The sequence below is a fragment of the Microcebus murinus genome, chromosome 10 (assembly GCF_040939455.1).
Source record: "Microcebus murinus isolate Inina chromosome 10, M.murinus_Inina_mat1.0, whole genome shotgun sequence".
Lineage (NCBI taxonomy): Eukaryota > Metazoa > Chordata > Mammalia > Primates > Cheirogaleidae > Microcebus > Microcebus murinus.
The window spans coordinates 40133164-40151395 of record NC_134113.1 but is presented as its reverse complement, the minus strand read 5'-3'; the positions used below and the strand labels follow the sequence as shown (position 1 = coordinate 40151395).

The 18232-nt window shown below is 32.1% G+C and overlaps 1 protein-coding gene and 1 long non-coding RNA gene across 12 annotated transcripts in view; one reads left to right on the top strand and one right to left on the bottom strand.

The window, feature by feature from the left end:
* The window catches only part of OSBPL8 (oxysterol binding protein like 8), a 150119-nt gene that overhangs the window by 50661 nt on the left and 81226 nt on the right, over positions 1-18232 (bottom strand). The window contains exon 2 of one of the 11 annotated variants that reach the window (XM_012750358.2): positions 6967-7151. The exons of the other annotated variants lie outside the window; for them this stretch is intronic. Within the exon in view, the coding sequence (XP_012605812.1) occupies positions 6967-7111 (145 nt within the window). The 5' untranslated portion in view covers positions 7112-7151. The remainder of the gene's footprint in view (positions 1-6966; positions 7152-18232) is intronic. 11 annotated transcript variants of the gene reach the window in all.
* The window catches only part of LOC142873355 (uncharacterized), a 70242-nt gene that overhangs the window by 51727 nt on the left and 283 nt on the right, over positions 1-18232 (top strand). Inside the window, exon 2 of the long non-coding RNA XR_012921426.1 lies at positions 638-755. This is a non-coding gene — a long non-coding RNA (uncharacterized LOC142873355). The remainder of the gene's footprint in view (positions 1-637; positions 756-18232) is intronic.

Genomic DNA, 18232 nt, shown 5'->3' with positions numbered 1-18232 from the left:
ATGTAGAGGTACAATTTCACTTTTTTCCATTTAAATACTGATTAAACCATTAAAAAGAATATCTTTTAACCATGGGTTTGTAGTCATACTTCCTTTCATGTCAAATGTTCATATATGTGTAGTAGGTTTGTTTCTGGGCTTGCTATTCTGTTCCATTCATCTAGAACCTTAAGTACAATAATGGTGACTGGTGGCATGCTTGTCTTGTTCCCAACTTCAAAGGAGAACTATGAACATTTCACCATTAAGTATAATGTTTGATGCAGGATTTAAGTACAGATACTGATATTTAAGAAAACTCACTCCTTCTAGTTTAAGTTGCCAAAATGAATTTGAATTGTATCACAAACTTTCCTGTCTATTGAGATAATCATACTTTTTTTCTGCTTTTAATCTGTTAACATTGGATTAACAATCTCCAATGTTAATTCTGCATTCTTAGATTTTCACCTGACTTAGTCATAATGCATTATCTTGTTTATAAAAAGATATTGTTAATATCGTTAAGGATTTTTGTAACCTATATCCATGAATAAGCTGGAAAATTATAGGACAATTTCTTCTAGTTGAATTTCATAACAAGGTTATACTAATACTAGTGTTTTTCCCACCCCATCCCCACACCCATTCTCTGAAGCTGTTGTGGAAGATTGGAGTTATTTCTTCCTTTGATGTTTGCCAGAGCTCACTGATGGTATCTACCTGGATCTGGAACTTCCTAATTCAATTTCCTAATGGTTATTAGGACTACTCAGGTATTCTTTTTTTTAAAAAAACAATTTTAGTAAATATTTATTAAGAATTTGTCTATTTCATTTGAATTTTGCATATATCCACACACAAAAGTTCACAATATTCCTATATGTTTCATATGTGGTCTATCTATAGTGCTCTGTATATCCCTTTATCATTACTGATACTGGTTAATTGTGCCTTTTCTCTTTTTCCTTATCTTACCACAGGTTTGTCTATTTTATTAGTCTTTTTCAAAGAATTTGGGGCTTTATTGATCCTTTCTAGTGTGTGTATTTTTCTATTTCATTAATTTCTACTTAGCTTCATTATATTTTTTTTCCTTCTTTGAGTTTATTTTTAACTTAAGGATTCTCAGCTTACTAATTTCAAGTCTCTTTTCTATTTCTAAAATATGTATTTAAGGCTACACATTTCCCTATAGTCACTATTTAGCTATACTTCACAAGTTTTGAAATGTGATGCTTTCATAATTGTTCAAGTCAAGTATTTTTTGAATTGCCATTTTGATTTCTTCTTTGATCCATGGGGCATTTAGAAGTATATTTCTGAATTTCAAACAAAGGAATTTTCTATGGATCTTTTTGTTATAGATTTCTAACATAAATAGGGTCAGAATAATTTCAATAATTTAGAATTTGTTGAAACTTACTTTATAGCACACCATATGGTCAATTTTTATAAATATACCATATGTATTAGATAAGAAGGTATATTCTACAATTGTGTTATAAAGTTCTATATATGTCCATCAACACAAATTAACAAAGTTCAATTTGGACATTATTTACTGATTTTGTCTTCTCTTTTTCCTCTCAATTACAGAGAGAAGAATATAAATATAGACTTACCTAGTTTCCATATAGTTTTCTGTAAAATTTGCTTATATAGTTTGAGGGCATATAATTTACTCATGCTTTTTGCTTCAAAATCTATTTTGTCTGATATGAGTAGATTCAGAAACTTTCTTCTCAGCAGTGTTTGTAGTGGTTTTCATTTTCCCTCATTTTCCCTCTAAGCCCCCCACAACTTTTCTTTATCCTTTTATACTTAGATGTGTCTCTTGTAACAGCACAGTACTGGATTTAAAAAAAAAACAACAATCTTTAGCTCACTAACACTTAATATAATTGCTGACTTATCCAGGTTTATATTATATCATTTTATTTTGAGTTTTCCATTTGTTCCTCTTATACTTTATTGGTTTTAGCATCAAAATGCATTATGTTTTCCCATATAGTCTTTGCTTTTTATTTCTTCTTACAACTTAGACCTCCAACTGAAGTCACTCTCTTTTTGCCTGAAGTACAACTGTTAAATTTTCCTTTAGCAAAGGAGTCCTGGCAATAATACTCTCCACTGTTTGTCTCAAATATGTTTATTTTGCTTTCATTCTTGAAGAATTTTTATTAAGAGACATATAATTTTACATAGGCAATTATTTCTTTTTAGGACACTGAAAACATCCTTCTAGTCTGTTCTGGCTTCTACTGTTTCATTTGAAAAGTCAAACAGTAGTAAGTTTAACTGTTACACATGTGAAGGAAATCTGGGATTATTTTCCCCCTCTGGCTTTGATGTTCTTAAGTTTCACTATAATATGTTTATGGGCAGGTAAGTGTCTTTTTACCTATGTTATTTGTAATTCATATGACTTCTTGAGAATTCGTGGATTGGCATCTTTCATCAGTTCTAGAAAAGTATTAGCTAATATACTTATAGATTGTTTTTGTCCCATTTTCTCTATTTCTTATATATATGACTGGAAAAAAATACATGACAGATCTTTTCCCTTTATTCTCCATGTCTTAATCTCTCTTCTATTTTTCATCTCTTTTCTCTCCCTGCCATATCCTGAATAATTTCTTCTGACCTTTCTTCCTCTTCTGGTTCTATCTTTGTCTGTACATCTGATCTACTACAAATATAAATTTTTAACTTTGGTTATTGTGTTTTATTTCATTTCTAAAATTTCTGTCCTATTATTTCTCATAACTGAGCTATTTTTTATAATTTCCTGTTTTTTAGATTATTTTGAAGTTTGTCATTATTTTTTTTAAGACAGAATCCATGTTTCATCATTCTAATATATGAAAAACTTCATAGGCCTTTTTCTTGTTGTCTGTTGTTTCAGTTATTTTATATTCATGTTTTAATTTCTTATACATCTGATTATTTTTCATTTGTGTACTGACTGCTGACTTTGAAAATTTATTTGTAGTAATAATTTGAGGCCCAGAATGAAAAGGCCTTTCTCTAAAATATTCTGTTTCTTATCTAACTTATATAATCCACAGGAGTATCTTTCAGGTATTTTATTTTATTGAAGCCAAATACCTTCCAAATGGCCACTAAGTAGCTAAGTCAGGATTTGAAACCAGGCAGTCTAGCTCCATTTCACTCTGCAACATCCATTCAGACTGACTCCTACATTTTCTGTGGTTAAAGAAGCCTATAATAACAGCAGATATTCAGAATATGAACATTTAGAATGACAGATGGCAAACCATTCAATCTACTAAAAAAAACAATGAATTAATCTCATAATATAATGTACCAACTATGTACATTGCACTAAATGTCGGGGATGGAAAACATGAAAAGACATTGCTCCCTATCGTTCCTTCTTTTAAAAAGGTTACTATTTTTAAAAAAGCCAGGTATGCAAACAAAAATAATACAGTAAGATAACTGCTTACAAGGAAGAGGGTGGGATACTTAAGAGAACAAGCTGTGGAGTCAGACTACCTGAGTTTAAACATAGGCACTACCATTCACCAGCTGTATGACCCTGGGCAAACTACTTAATACCCAGTGGTTCAAGTTTCTCTACAGGGGAAATGCATGAAATGATACAGTATTAAATTTTGAGTGCTACAGTATTCTCTTCATAAAGAAAGAACATTTAATACTTTTTGGAAATGCTTTTAACCATCAAAACAAATTAAAAAAAGAATTTCCTAGTTATAGCTTTACTAACCAAAACAAAAAACAAACAAAAAAATTATTGACATTTAAACTTGGTTTTAAAAATGTCTGTCATATTTTTGTTTTAATCTTTTCATTTGGGGAGTAGTCACAGACTCACAATAATTCCAATGTTTATAACTCTTCCATCAAGTAATTATATAACTATGGCAAAGTTCTTTAACTTCCATGGGCTTCAGTTTCTCATCTACAAATAAATTCTACATTAGATGATTTCTTGTATAAGTACACAGGGATTACCATTCCCTGCTAGTGCAATGGAATATTATCCTAAAATAAATTAGCATTCTACCCACAACTTCTAATTTGTTAACAAAATACAAATACTATCATCATTGATGAGGTATAACATTTTTATATACTTCAGTAATAAACCTGGTTCTTTAATGTTTAGATATAACAAAGTAAATCTTATGCTGCTTCACTCTTGTTAAAATGAGATTATATATACATATCTACAAATGCAGATTTAATAAGTACCTACAAGATAAATATAGAATTAATACATTAATTATAATCAACATAGCCAAGAACCAAGAAATTGTACAGAAAACAATCTGAGAAGTTAAAATATACTAAAGAAGAATCTATCTATGTACTAAAGCTCACAGGTATCTATAGATGTTCTTTCTATGTGCTCAAAGTTTATTTTTTTCAACTTTTAGGTACTGTTCTAGAGATTGCTAAAATGAGCATATCTAGAATTAATAGCTGAGATTAAGAGGAAGGACAGGTATAATGAGACATGGCTTAAACAAAACAAAACAAAAAACACATTGCATGATGGTGTCACTGTGAGTACATGGGCAGTGGTGCCATCTTTCTATTATAGTTCATCATAAAGAAAAAAGTGATAACAACATATTTCTTAAGATAGAAGTAACAAAAAAATTTTTGCTAAGGAAAACTAAAATGAAAAAAGGGTATGCTCAAAGTGATAAGACAAAGATATCTTTAAATACAACTAATACATTACTTGAGGCCAGGAGTTTGGTATCAGCCTGGAAAACACAATGAGACCCTGTCACTACAAAGAAATTAAAAAATTAATTAGCCAGGCATGGTGGCACGCACCTGTGGTCCCACCTACTTGGGAAGCTGAGGAGGGAAGACAGCTTGAGCCTAGGAGTTTGAGGCAACAGTGAGCTATGATCACACCACTGCATTCTAGCCTGGGTGAAAAGAGCAAGACCCTGTCTCTTAAAACATGAAAAAAAGAAGAACAAAAAAATCACTAATGTAGAACAAATCTTTCCTTCTCTAATGATGTCAGATAGTAAATACATCTAAAATAACTTTTTCACTCCAACAATGAACTATTTGCGAAGAAATTAGATGTATTTTTAACTTTAACACGTAACAAAAAGCAACTTCTTTGAAGTACTTAATTCCATTTTACGTCTTCTTTTTTTTTATTTTAGTGTATTATGGGGGTACAAGTGTTAAGGTTATATATATTGCCCATGCTCCCCTCCCCCCTCGAGTAAGAGCTTCAAAGGTGTCCATCTCCATTTTACTTCTTAGCTGATAAAACAAAGCAGATATTTTAGAGAGCTTTATATCATATCTAGTTGTATTAGAGAGAATATGGAGTCATTCCCATGAATATCATTTTTTGTATTTCAAGAATTAAGAAACAAAGCAAACCATTTGCTTTTCTATCAAAACAAACCCATCCAAGATGACCTTCAATATATTCTTTGACAAGATAAACTGATAATTTTAATCTTTGGTTGCCTAATTAACACTAAACTTTTAAAAAAAGTTTTTTATTATTTATCAAGGTCTCATGATTATGCTTTAATACTAGGTAGACTTGTGGCATGAAGGTCAGCAAACTGCATGTGCTAGCAAGCTTGTTGTCTTTAAAAATACAAATAAGGAGACAAATAGAGAAATGGAACTAAGTCTCATTATAAAAGCAAAGAGAATATTTAACAATTAAAAAGTTCAGTATGTTGTATCTGCAAACCCATGTCTAATAACAACAAATACTGAAATTTACACTATTCAAAATACAGGAAAGAAGCATGATAGTAACTGCTCTACCCTAAGAAGACTAAATACGGATTATGAATGCTATTTAAAGCTTATGCTACTTAGGCACAGTTCAGGACTATGATTTCCAATTCTTTTGTGAAACACTGGTACAAAAGAAATCAGTAAATTTATAATAATTTAATCATCCAGGTGAACACTTTCTATAAGGTGTTTCACTACCTCAAAGGAATATATATACTGCCTATAGCATAAATATTGACGAAAAGTCAGGAATAAAGGTTAGTGTGAAAATAAGAAATTTAATTCAAATTCCACTAAGTGTCAGAAAAAGATGTGTTTTAGTAAAGCAAGTGCCAGTTTCAGTGAATATTTCTTTGACATGAGTATTAAAGAATATTTTTATTTTAAAAGAACAATATAACCTTAAAAGAGTAAATATAATTTTGTAGCAGTTTAAAAATCTGAAAGGAAAACAAAAGATTATGCCTATTTAAAAACATCTGAATATTTGCCGCAATTTCAAACAATAAAATATCAAGTTGTATCAACATCTCATTGGCCAAGTGTTTAGTGCCTAAATCATAGCTGTCAAATGCCTAATTTCAAGTAATAAATATTACCTTAAAAATCATAACATTTTCTTAGCAAAAATTAATTGCACACAAATACATCTATAACAAAAGAATGGTATTTCAAAAATTATACTTAGGCAGAAAACTTCACTTTAGTCAGGCATTGAGATAAAAGATTAAGATAATAAAGTAGTAAGATTAAGGATGATATTATACATCAATTTTAATACAGTTATTATTTTGCAGAAAATAGCCAAATATTTATATTAAATAGCCAGGTTTCATTTGGTAAGACCTCAGAACAATATGTTTATTTATAGAATTTTGCATTTCTCTCAAGTCCAGAAAGGCTTTAATTTTATTAAAGGGTCATAATATTTATTTCTATAATTAAAGCAAACATTTATGCCATAAACACTCAAGATTCCTACTTTAATGAATCATTCATTAGTTCTCAAGTTTTAGCTGAAGAGACTATGAGAGAAAATATGGAAAAGCCAAGCCATTTAGCAGCAGTTACTAAAACCTAAGCTTTCACTATAGAATTGTCTTGTTTAAATGAAAGCAGCTTTAAGATGTTAAAATGCCTGGTTTATTCTAATGAGAAGCCTTCAAGAAATTTAGACAAGAATGCAAGATTAAACAAACAAACCTGGCAACGAAGGAGAAAGTTCATTGTATCCTCCAAATGAAGCATTCCGGACAAGCTTTCGGCCATCAGTTCGTGGAGGAAATAAAACAGGCGAAACGCCAGTGTATGAAGAAAATCTACGTTGCTGTGAGCTCTCTTCTTTCATGGCTTAGAAGATCTCTTTAATGTATATGCTCACCCAGAGGCTAATTAGACCAATATGGCAAAGACAGGCTTTTCTCTCACAGCCAAATGTAGCAAAACCCACCAGCACAAACAAAGGACACACACATTTAACAGCAAAGGAGAAGGACCAGAGACTGTCAAATCAGCAATAAACAGATAGAAAAAGAGACTGACAGAAAAGGCATTAAGCCATGCTGCTGATTTTTTTTAAATGAACTGATAAACAGAAAGGCTTTTCCACTAATGTTTTACCTTTTTATCAAACCAGTAACGCCCTGTACTGAATTGCTGTTTTAGGAAAACAAAGCAAGATCAATAGTTAGCAATTCAAGATGAAGTAATAACGTCGTTTTCTCTTCTCTTCTCTTCTCAAAAATGGAACCCTTTTATCACATCTATTATGTTTTTGTAGTATCTGTCCACACTTCCCACCTCTTCTGACTCTTTCCTTTCCAGCTTTTGCTTACTTCAAAAATAGATATAAACATAACACTTTTTATCTTCTCCAAAGCTTCTAGATTTATATCTAATCTACTGCTTGCCTCAGCCATGATTAAAAATTCATAACAAAGATATTCTTTCAAGTACAATTCTGATGGATTCCAACAGTTAAAGCAGAGAACATTTAAATTTTACCTCTAGCAGAGATATATGAGTCATTAAGACAGTGTTAATGCAAGCCAATCAACAAAGAAGATTAAGATAACACCATAAACTGTATGCTCTAACACATGTTCCTTTAAAACAGATATGAGCTGCTACAATTCCTGTTCATTATATTGAAACTTTTCAAAATACATAATCAACCACTGAGTATTTTCCACTTCAAACTTACCTATTTAAAAAAAGCAACTTAATTATCATAGTAACAAATGGAAATACCTTTCTTTATTATGGTTGAAACTAAGTGACTGGTATGATCCCCCACAACACTAAATCTTTCCTATTTCCAAAATGATATGCTATATATCTCTTTATACCAAAGAGATATTAAATTCCCAAAAGATATTCAGTTGCAAAGAATTTAAAATTACAAATAATTCTTTAATTATATTAAAATCCATTTACCTTATTCTACCTAAATTCAAATTAAAGAGCTCTATTCAATTGCTCTTTATATGTCTTATACTGATTTTTCTAATCACAATCCTTACTTTCAACCTGAAAAAAACACCCACTTACCCAGATGACAACTAATTCAGTTACAACTCAGTGATTCATTTTTATAGATACCTTACAATACTTCAAGGCTGATTCTCCATTCATACAAAATGACATCCCATACAATTCAAAACTTCTCTTTACTAGAAAATACTCTTTAAAAAAATTTGACTTCTTACACATGCTATATTCTTTCTTGGGCAAAAAGGAGTATCTTTCTTTTGAAATTCCCTAATATTAAAAAAGAACTAATTATAAAATTTCATTTCCACTTTGTCACTGAAGAGACCAACTACATATATTAACTGTGATCTACTGGCTCTTTTCATATTAAAATGGTAGACATCCAGGCGCAAATACCATAAAAGGTCATAAGACTCTCTAGAATCTGCTATACGACTGGAGAAAATATCCAGCCTTAGTTTCTCTTTCTATAAAGCTAAAGGATTAGGACTGGAGAAGGTATCTTACTGTAATATGAGAACATTAATTAGTTGTCTGGACAATTTCCAGACAATCTCTATTTTAAAAAAAAGATGACTGGCAAACATGGCTGATATTTGCAAATAATCTAATTTGGTACTTGGAAAGCCCATTTAAATTACATAAAGGTCCATATGCATACTCAAGATAAAATACATTGGATTAAATTACAATGAAAATACTATAAGAGCTATATATATTATCTTAAATCCCAAATAATAAACCTAGGCTCTAAGATTTTATTAATAAAACCCTTAAAGCAGTAAGAAGAGATGGAGAAAGATCAAAACCATTAAAAGTAAAAATCAACCAATAAGAATTTTAAAAAGTGCTATGTCCAAACATATAGAGAACCACACTCTATAAAATGAACTAAACATCTGAAAGTTGTACTACACAGATTCAGCAGTAAGTGTCCCTACAGAACATACAATTCAAATAAGAATATAGTTAACACTCTGGAACAGCTCAGACTTAGAAAACAAGTCTATTAGTAACCTGAAAATGACATATAAATTGAGATGGGAGATAATAATGTTTGCTTAAAAATAGAAAACACAACAGTAAGGCTCTCTGTTCATTTTCATCCTCTAATAGAGCAAGGTAGTTTCTTAGCTGTAGTTAGTAAAATCTCATTGATAACTATACAGCTTGAAAATTATACAAAGCAATCTTACTATCCTACATTTTCTCAGAAAATATCTCTGTAGATCCTCCATTGCCAGCATTAAATAAGTTCTCAACATAAAATCACATGTACGTAAACATACAAAATTAAAAGATAGATAGCTCTCTTGCCCATATATCCATATTCACTGCAAGAAGTGTAAGACAGTAAGTATTTTCCTCTGGATAAAAAGTTCTTTATAATGTCGTGTGTGTGTGTGTGTGTGTGTGTGTGTGTGTGTGTGTGTGTGTGTGTGTGTGTGTATAAAATCATTAATAATAACTTAGCACCAACTATGTGTTAGGAACTATGTTAGGCACAAGAGAGTTATGAATATAATAGTCCCTAGTTTCTGCTTTTATTGAGCTTTTAGTATGTGTAAGTATATTCATTTTAAGTTGACTGAAATACAGAGTCTAGTCCCACAAAGTAACTGTTAAATGAGGTGTTTAGATTTCTAATATAGTTCATAAAAATCTACCTAACTGAAAATCTACTAAATAGTACCTATGATGTAGCCATCACAATATTACCTCATAATTACAGAGTAAATATATTTCCCTGTTTTTTCTGTATGTTCTCAATAGATTCAAAAAACAATGTGACATACAAAAGGAGTATCCTTGTTTTATAGATAAGGTAATCAGCTGAGAAACACAAGGTAGAGGTCACATAGTAAATGAGCAGTAAAGCCAAGATTAGAATCCAGCCATGGAAATAGTTTCTACTTTTCCTCTCCTTTCCCTAAGGTCAGCCAACACAAATGCCAGCATCAAGCATTTTTTGGTAAGATGAGACACAAAGGCAAGGGATAAAAAAGATAGTATCAGCTGTGACTTGGCATTCAACCTCACTTTATCACGGTCTAGAGGGAGTCCTGCCTGCCCAGGGACCTACCTAGTGAAAATCATGCCTATTTGCAGTTCTGGTAACAGGCCCACAGACTTTGGGCCCAACTGCAGCTCCTGAAATAGCCCCGTGATCCAGCTCCAGCCCTGCTCTAGACCACAGCCCCAAAGACAGTCCTGCCTCCCCAGTGACCAGCCAAAGAATCCAGTAGAAGCATATCCATCTGCACCCCTTATAACAGGCCTACCATGTGCAGAAGTGACTTAGGCCCTGGAAATAGCCCCATAACATGGTGCTAGACCTGCTCAACTGTCTGCCCAAGAACCAGGCAGGAACCACACCCACCCATGCCCCTTGTCCACCAAGCACAGACCTGACTATGCAGCAGCAGCAACATGACCCAGCTCCAGTCCTGCTCAATTACCATGACAGAAGCAGTACCACAGGTCCAACAAAATATAAGGTTTTTACCTGATGAATCTATAAAGACTGGAGGAGGCATCTGCTCCTTTAAATGCAGAAACCAACACAAGTCTACATGAATAACAGACAATCAGAGAAGTAGGACATCACCAAATGAAACAAAGTTCTAGTAACTAATCTTAAAGACATGGATATTATGAATTGCTTGGCAAAGAATTCAAAATGATTGTCTGAAGAAAGCTCAATGAGGTATAAGAGAACACACAAAATCTAACAAAATCAGGAAAACAATATATGAACAAAACGAGAAGTTTCTTAAAGAGATAGAAACCATAAAACATGAACCAAACAAATTCTGGAACTAAAGAATACAATAACTGCATTAAAAAAAATTCAACAGAGAGTCAATAATAATGCAGAAGAATCAGTGAACTCCAGGATAGGACATTTGAAGCTAGCTAGAGAGAGGAACAAAAACAAACAAGAATGAAAAAGAGTGAAGAAAGCATACAGGACTTACAGAATGCCATCATGAGAACCTATTCCACACATTGTTAGAGGTTCAGAAAAAGCAGAGAAAAGTAATGGGCAAAAGATTTTTTTAAAAAAATAATGACACAAAACTTCCCAATCTGGAAAGAGAAATGAACATAAAGACCCATGAAGTCCAAAAAACCCTAAATATATTAAACATAAAGAGATCTTCACTGAGATACATTATAATTAAACCGTGTCAAAAGTCAAAGACAAAAAGAAAATTGTGAAAGCAGCAAAAGAAAAGCAAATGGTAATAAAATGGTCAACACAACAGGAAAATAGAACAATTATACATATATATTGTCCATATAAATATGGACAAATTTGAAGGGAGAAATAGATAGCAATGCACTAATAGTAGGACATTTCAATACTCCACTCCCTGTAGTGGAGATAAATGGTAATAAAATGGTCAACTCAACAGGAAAATAGAACAATTATACATTTATATTGTCCATATAAATATGGACAAATTTGAAGGGAGAAATAGATAGCAATGCACTAAACCCAGAGTTAGTGGAAGAAAGGAAAAATAAAAATCAGAACAGAAATAAATGAAATAGAAAATAGAAAAATAGAAAAAAATTAACAAATCTAAAAGTTGGTTTTTTGAAAAAAATAAAATTGACAAACTCTTAGCTAGACTAAGAAAAAGGAGTAGATTCAAATAAATAAAATCAGAAATAAAAGACGATTAATTTTATTTCTGATGCCTCAGAAATAAGGATAAGAGACCATTATGAATTATGCACCAAGAAATTGAATAATCTAGAAAAAACAGATAAATTTCAAGAAAACATGCAACCTATCAAACTGAATCAAGAAGCAATAGAAAGCTTATATAGCTCAATAACAAATAAGAAGATTAAATCAGTAACCAAAAGCCTCCCAACAACAAAAAAGCCCAGAATCAGATAGCTTCACAGGCGAGTTATACCAAACACTCAAAAAAGAATTAATGCCAATCCTTCTTAAACTCTTCCAAAAAACAGTAGAGGGAACACTTTCAAATTCATTTTATAAGGCCAGCATCACCCTAATACCAAAGCCAGACAAAGACCCCACAAGAAAACTACAGGCCAATATCCCTAATGAACAAATGTAAAAATCTTAAATAAAATACTAGCAAACAGAATTTAACAGCACATTAAAAGGATCATACACTATAATCAAGTGGAATTTATGCCTTATATGAAAGGATGGTTTGACATATACAAATCAATCAATATAATACACATGCAGAAGAAAGCAATTTGACCCTTATCCTACACCATATGCAAAAATCAATTCAAAATGGATTAAAGAGTTAAATGTAAGAGTGCAAACCATAAAACCACCAGAAGAAAACATAAGAAAAAAGCTTCTTGACATTGATCAGGGCAATATTTTTGGATATGACACCAAAAGCACCGAAAACAGATAAGACTATGTCAAACTAAAAAGCTGCTGCACAGCAAAGGAAACAATCAGCATAGTGAAAAAGCAACTGACAGAATGGAAGAAAATATTTATAAACCGTATCCCTGATGAACAAATGTAAAAATCCATTGGGGTTAATATACAAAATATACAAGGAGCTCAACACAATAGCAAAAACAAAAACTAAACAACCCAAATAACCTGATTAAAAAGTGAGCAAGGGACCTGAACAGGTATTTCTCAAAAGAAGACATACAAATGGCCATCAGGTATGTGAAAAAATGCTCAACATCACTAATCATCAGGGAAATGTAAATCAAAATCACAATGAGCTAACACCTAATACCTGTTAGAATGGTCATAATCAAAAAGACAAGAGATAACTTTTGGCTAGGATGTAGAGAAAAGGGGACTCTTGTACACAGTTGGTGAGAATGTAAATTGGTACAGTGATTATGGAAAGTAGTAACAGAGGTTCCTCAAAAGATTAAAAATAGAACTACCATATGATCCAGCAATCCCACTTCTGGATAGATATACAAAGGAAATGAAATCTGTATCTCCAAGAAATACCTGTGCTTCCATGTTCATTGCAGCATTATTAACAATAGCCAAGATAAGCAAACAACTTATATGTCCAGTGATGGAGAATGGATAAAGAAATTGTGATATACATATACAATATGGAAAAAAGAAAGAAATCTGCCATTTGTGATAACATGGATGAACCTAAAGGACTTCATCCTAAGCAAAGTAAGCCAGACACAGAAAGACAAATATTGCTTGATCTCTCTCACATGTGGAACCTAAAATAATTGAACTCATAGAAGCACAGAGTTTGAATGGTGGTTGCCAGAGGTTGGGGAGTGGGGAAAACCAGGAGACGTTAGTTAAAATGAAACAATCATTCCAGGCAGCAAAAGGATCTGTGGTAGGACGTTAGAAAATGAGTGACATCTCAATGCTAACTGAAGAAAAGGAAGCCCATGGAACCTAAACCACCCAACTAGGTCATCCTTTACATATGAGAGCAGTTTGTAAATCAGGAACTCAACTCAAAACTTTAAAAAAACAAACCTGTGTTTCAAAGATTCTACCACTAGAAATCTATGTAAACATCATATTAGGAAAACATGTATTAGAAATTATTATATATTAGAAAAAACTATTCTTTCCAGGCACTATTTCTTCTTTATAACTAAATTCTCAACAGATAAAATCCTATTCCCCACTGTATCTGCTCAAATACTCCAAAGGTAACTAGAGTCTTGCAATCCTTCTGTTCAAGCATGGAAACCAAGTTATGAGACAATACTGCTTATTTTAAGATGACTGATCTCTTCATTCCTTTTCCTAGCCGATGCTTGTATAATATATTGATGCTAATCCATCAGAGACTCTACCAACCTTAGGGGCTTTGGAGTTGGACATAAATTAAATTACTGGCTGCCACACTCCAGGAATTTCCTAATGATGGGCCTAAAAAGGTCCTTAAGAAACTATTTTGGTTCCATGGTTGCAACGAAATTTCCAACTAACTTCACAGTCCATTACTTCACCCAAAAATAAAAGAATTTTCTCATCTTTTCCCTGTGCTCACAATCCCTTCACATGGTAAATGATATACTTGTGTTCCTAAATTTTGAATTATGTGGACCAGTAAAAGTTCCCCTAAAAATTGTGACACTGTTATCGGGATTTTCATCTTGGTAAGACATATTTTCTGAAAAAAAACCCTGTAACTCACAATGTCCACCAATTCATAAAGGGACATTAAATACCATATATTAGAAATATTAAAATCTCATAATAAAGGACAGTCCTTTGAACTGAAGGAACTTAACTTAATGAAAAACTCATAATGGTCTACCTACTTTTTTGTCTAGTTATAGAACTACAAAAACACCACAGGAACTAGTACCAGTCCACAGACTATACCTTTTAAAACATGAAAATATTTATTTTAAATATGATATATACAAGAGTATATATAAAATGTACATTATAAACAAAATTGATAAAAAATAAAAAAAATCTACACACTTACCAACTTAAGAAAAATAGCATTGCATTTACCTTTGAAGATTCCCATGTGTACCCCACTGCATCTCCCTCCATTCCAACCACAATTAACCACTGTCTCAAATTCTGTTTTACTCATTCTATTGTTTTATCATGTATCTATCCCTATACAATCCATTGGTCAGTTTTACATGTTTTTAAACTTTACACAAATGCCATCATACTACACGAACTCTGATTTGTTTTGTATTCTTCCATGTTGATGACTGTAGCTTTAAGTCACTCATTTCATTACTGTATGGTAGTCTACTATATGAATATATTGTAATATTTATTCATTCCACTCATGACAAACATTTGAATTTTCCCACGGTTTTTGTTTCCCTATTACAAATAATTCTGTTGGTACACATGTGTGAGAGTTTTGCTAGGTCTAGAATATATGCAGTATAAATGGCAGGGATTAAGGTGTGTTCTTAACTTTATATAATGCCAAACTGTTTTTCAAAAATGGTTCTATCAATGTATCCTTCCATCAGTTGTAAATGAGAATTCATATTGTTTTATTCCCTTTTGGACAACTGTAATTGTTGCACTTAAAATTTTTTTTTGATCTGGTGGGTGGGTATGAAATAGCAATTCGTTATGGTATTAATTACCTTTGGCAATTCCTAATGATGTTCAGCATATTTTCACATTTATTGGCCATTCATGTTACCTCTTCTATGAAATATCTATTCATGTCTTTTGGATATCTTTCTGGTGGACTCATCTTTTTGGTAAATCCATAGGAATACTTTACTTTCTCTGGATATTAGTCCTTTTTCAGTTACATGCACTGCAATTCATTTCTTCCTCTTTTGATAAACAGATGTTCTTAATTTTAATGAGGTGGAATTTGTCAGTCTTTTCAGTTTCCCTTTCTTTTTTGTCTTGTTGAAATTGTTCCTTCCTTACTCCAAGGTTATAAAAATTTTAATATTATTAGTTTTTAAAGTTTTATCGTTCAAATTTACTTCAATTAGAATTGATTTTGTGTATGGTGGGAGGGAGAGATCTACTTCATTTTTGTTCTCATATGGATAACTAATTTTCCCTGAACTGAGTAATATGTCATATATTGACTTTCCATATATACTTTGATCTAAGTCTCTGTTGTGTTTCATTGTTCTCTATTTCAGCACCAGTATCTGCCGTTTTATTTACTATAGCATTATAGTAAGTATTAAGTAACTGGTAAAGAAAATCTCCACACATCCTTGCCTGGTTCTGCTTCTTCAGCATGTCCTGACCCTTCTTTGCCCTTTGTTCTCCCTAGAGAGTTAATAATGACCTTATTAAGTACTTTGAAAAAAATCCTTTTGAGATATGGATTCAAAATGCATTGAACCTAAAAATCAATGTGAAGTGACACCCTGAATATTGAATTTCCAATCACAGTCTATTTATAATGCATAACTTTAGTGTTATAAGGATATTTCACATCTCATGTTAGACTTTTTGCTACATACCTTATTTTCTGTTATTTTAAGAAGTATTTTTTGAATTGCATTTTGCTAACCATTTATTGGTACATAAAACTGAAGTTAATATATATTCAGTAACTTCTTAATAATTCTAATAATTTATATGTCAAAGAGGGATCTATACAGCAAATTATACTAGCTACAAAGAATTTGTTTCTTTCTTTTTTTTTTTTTTAACTTTATTCCCTAGCTACATTTTAAGTACAATGTTGACATGAAGTATACATAGCACATATCCTTTTCTTGTTCTGGATTCTAATTTCACAGGTTAAGAAAAGCTCTCTTTTATTCCTAGTCTGCTAAGAGTTTTTATCATGAACGAATGTTAAAATTTTAAAATGTTTTCTTTTTTGAGTCAGAGTCTCACTCTGTTGCCCAGGCTAGAGTGCCATGGCATCAACCTAGCTCACAGCAACCTCAAACTCCTGGACTCAAGCGATCCTACTGCCTCAGCCTCCTGAGTAGCTGGGACTACAGGCACCTGCCATCAGGCCCTGCTAATTTTTTCTATATATTTTTAGTTGTACAATTAATTTCTTTCTATTTTTAGTAAAGACGGGGTCTCACTCTTGCTCAGGCTGGTTTCGAACTCCTGATGTTAAGCCTCCCACTTGGGCCTCTCAGAGTGCTAGGATCACAGGCATGAGCCACCGCGCCCAGCCAAAATATGTTTTCTTTATTAGTAGAATGATGATATAAGTTTTTATTTTTTAATTTGTTAAAGTGAGAAGTGAAAAATCATAGATTTTCTAACATCAAACCCATCCTTGCATTCCTGGAGCAACCTTAATGTGGTTATGTGGTTTATCTGCTAGATTCAGTTCGCTAATAAATTTCCAAATTTCTGCATCTAGGTTCATGAGCAAGAATGTGTTGTAATTTTTCCCTCCTGCAATGTCTTTGTCTGCTTTTCATATATAAACCTCATTTAGGAAATGTTTCTTTTTCTACTTTCTTAATTCTAAAATGTCATCAACTACTGGATACATCTGTGATTTCAGAAAGGTCATAAAATATAGGGGAGGTGAAAAAACTAATGGCGATTATAAGACATGTAGCACAAACACCAAATTCAGAGATGATATAAAAGTGTTTAACAATAAGGATGACCAAAAGGGATTGTAAAACACCATCAATTGAAGATCCAATTCAATTTCAGAAATGATAGAATGTGGGTCAGTGGTGAATGCTTTTTAGAATTAATAAAATACAGTACTAATGTGAGACTGGAATTTTTTTTCCTCCTAAATACTTGGTAGAACTTGTTTCTAAACCTACCTGGACTTCATGTTTTCTTTATAAAAGTAATCTATATTATTAATTAGATTACTTTAAAGAATATAAAAATCACTAGAATTTTCTAATTACTGAATCAGTTTAGGGAAGTAGTATTTTTCTAGAAATCTGTTCATTTTTCAAATGTATTGACTTAAAGTTGTTTATAATATCTTTTAAACATCTGTTTGTACCTTTATTTGTGACCCCCTTTTCATTCCCCCTTAAACTTCCCAAAGGCTTGATAATTTTATTAGCCATTTCAAACAACCAACACTGTCTTTCTTGATCTCAGCTGCAGCTATTTGTTATTTAATTAATTTATCCTCTTTATTATTTCTTTCCTTCTACTTTGGGTTTATTCTATTATTCTTTTTCTGAGTTTGGCCTTCTTTCTTGTAAAATATTAGCATTAAGACTATTACATTTTAGATTTCCTGCTTGGGATTGTGGGGCTTCCTTAATGAGAGGGTTATTATCTTTGATGAATTCTGAAATGTTCTCAGCATTATCTCTTTCAATACTGCTTCTCACCCATTAAATTACATTTTGTAACTGATAATTCCAACTGGCATGGACTTTATACATCTGGATAGTGTAAGCTAGTTTACATGGATTCTCTCTGATGGTAGCTGTTACTTCACGCATAACTGATTTTTTTGCATCATGGCCAGCATTTAGTGTTGTCATTTTTGCCATTCTAATAGGTGCATAACAGTACCTTACTGTTGTTTTAATT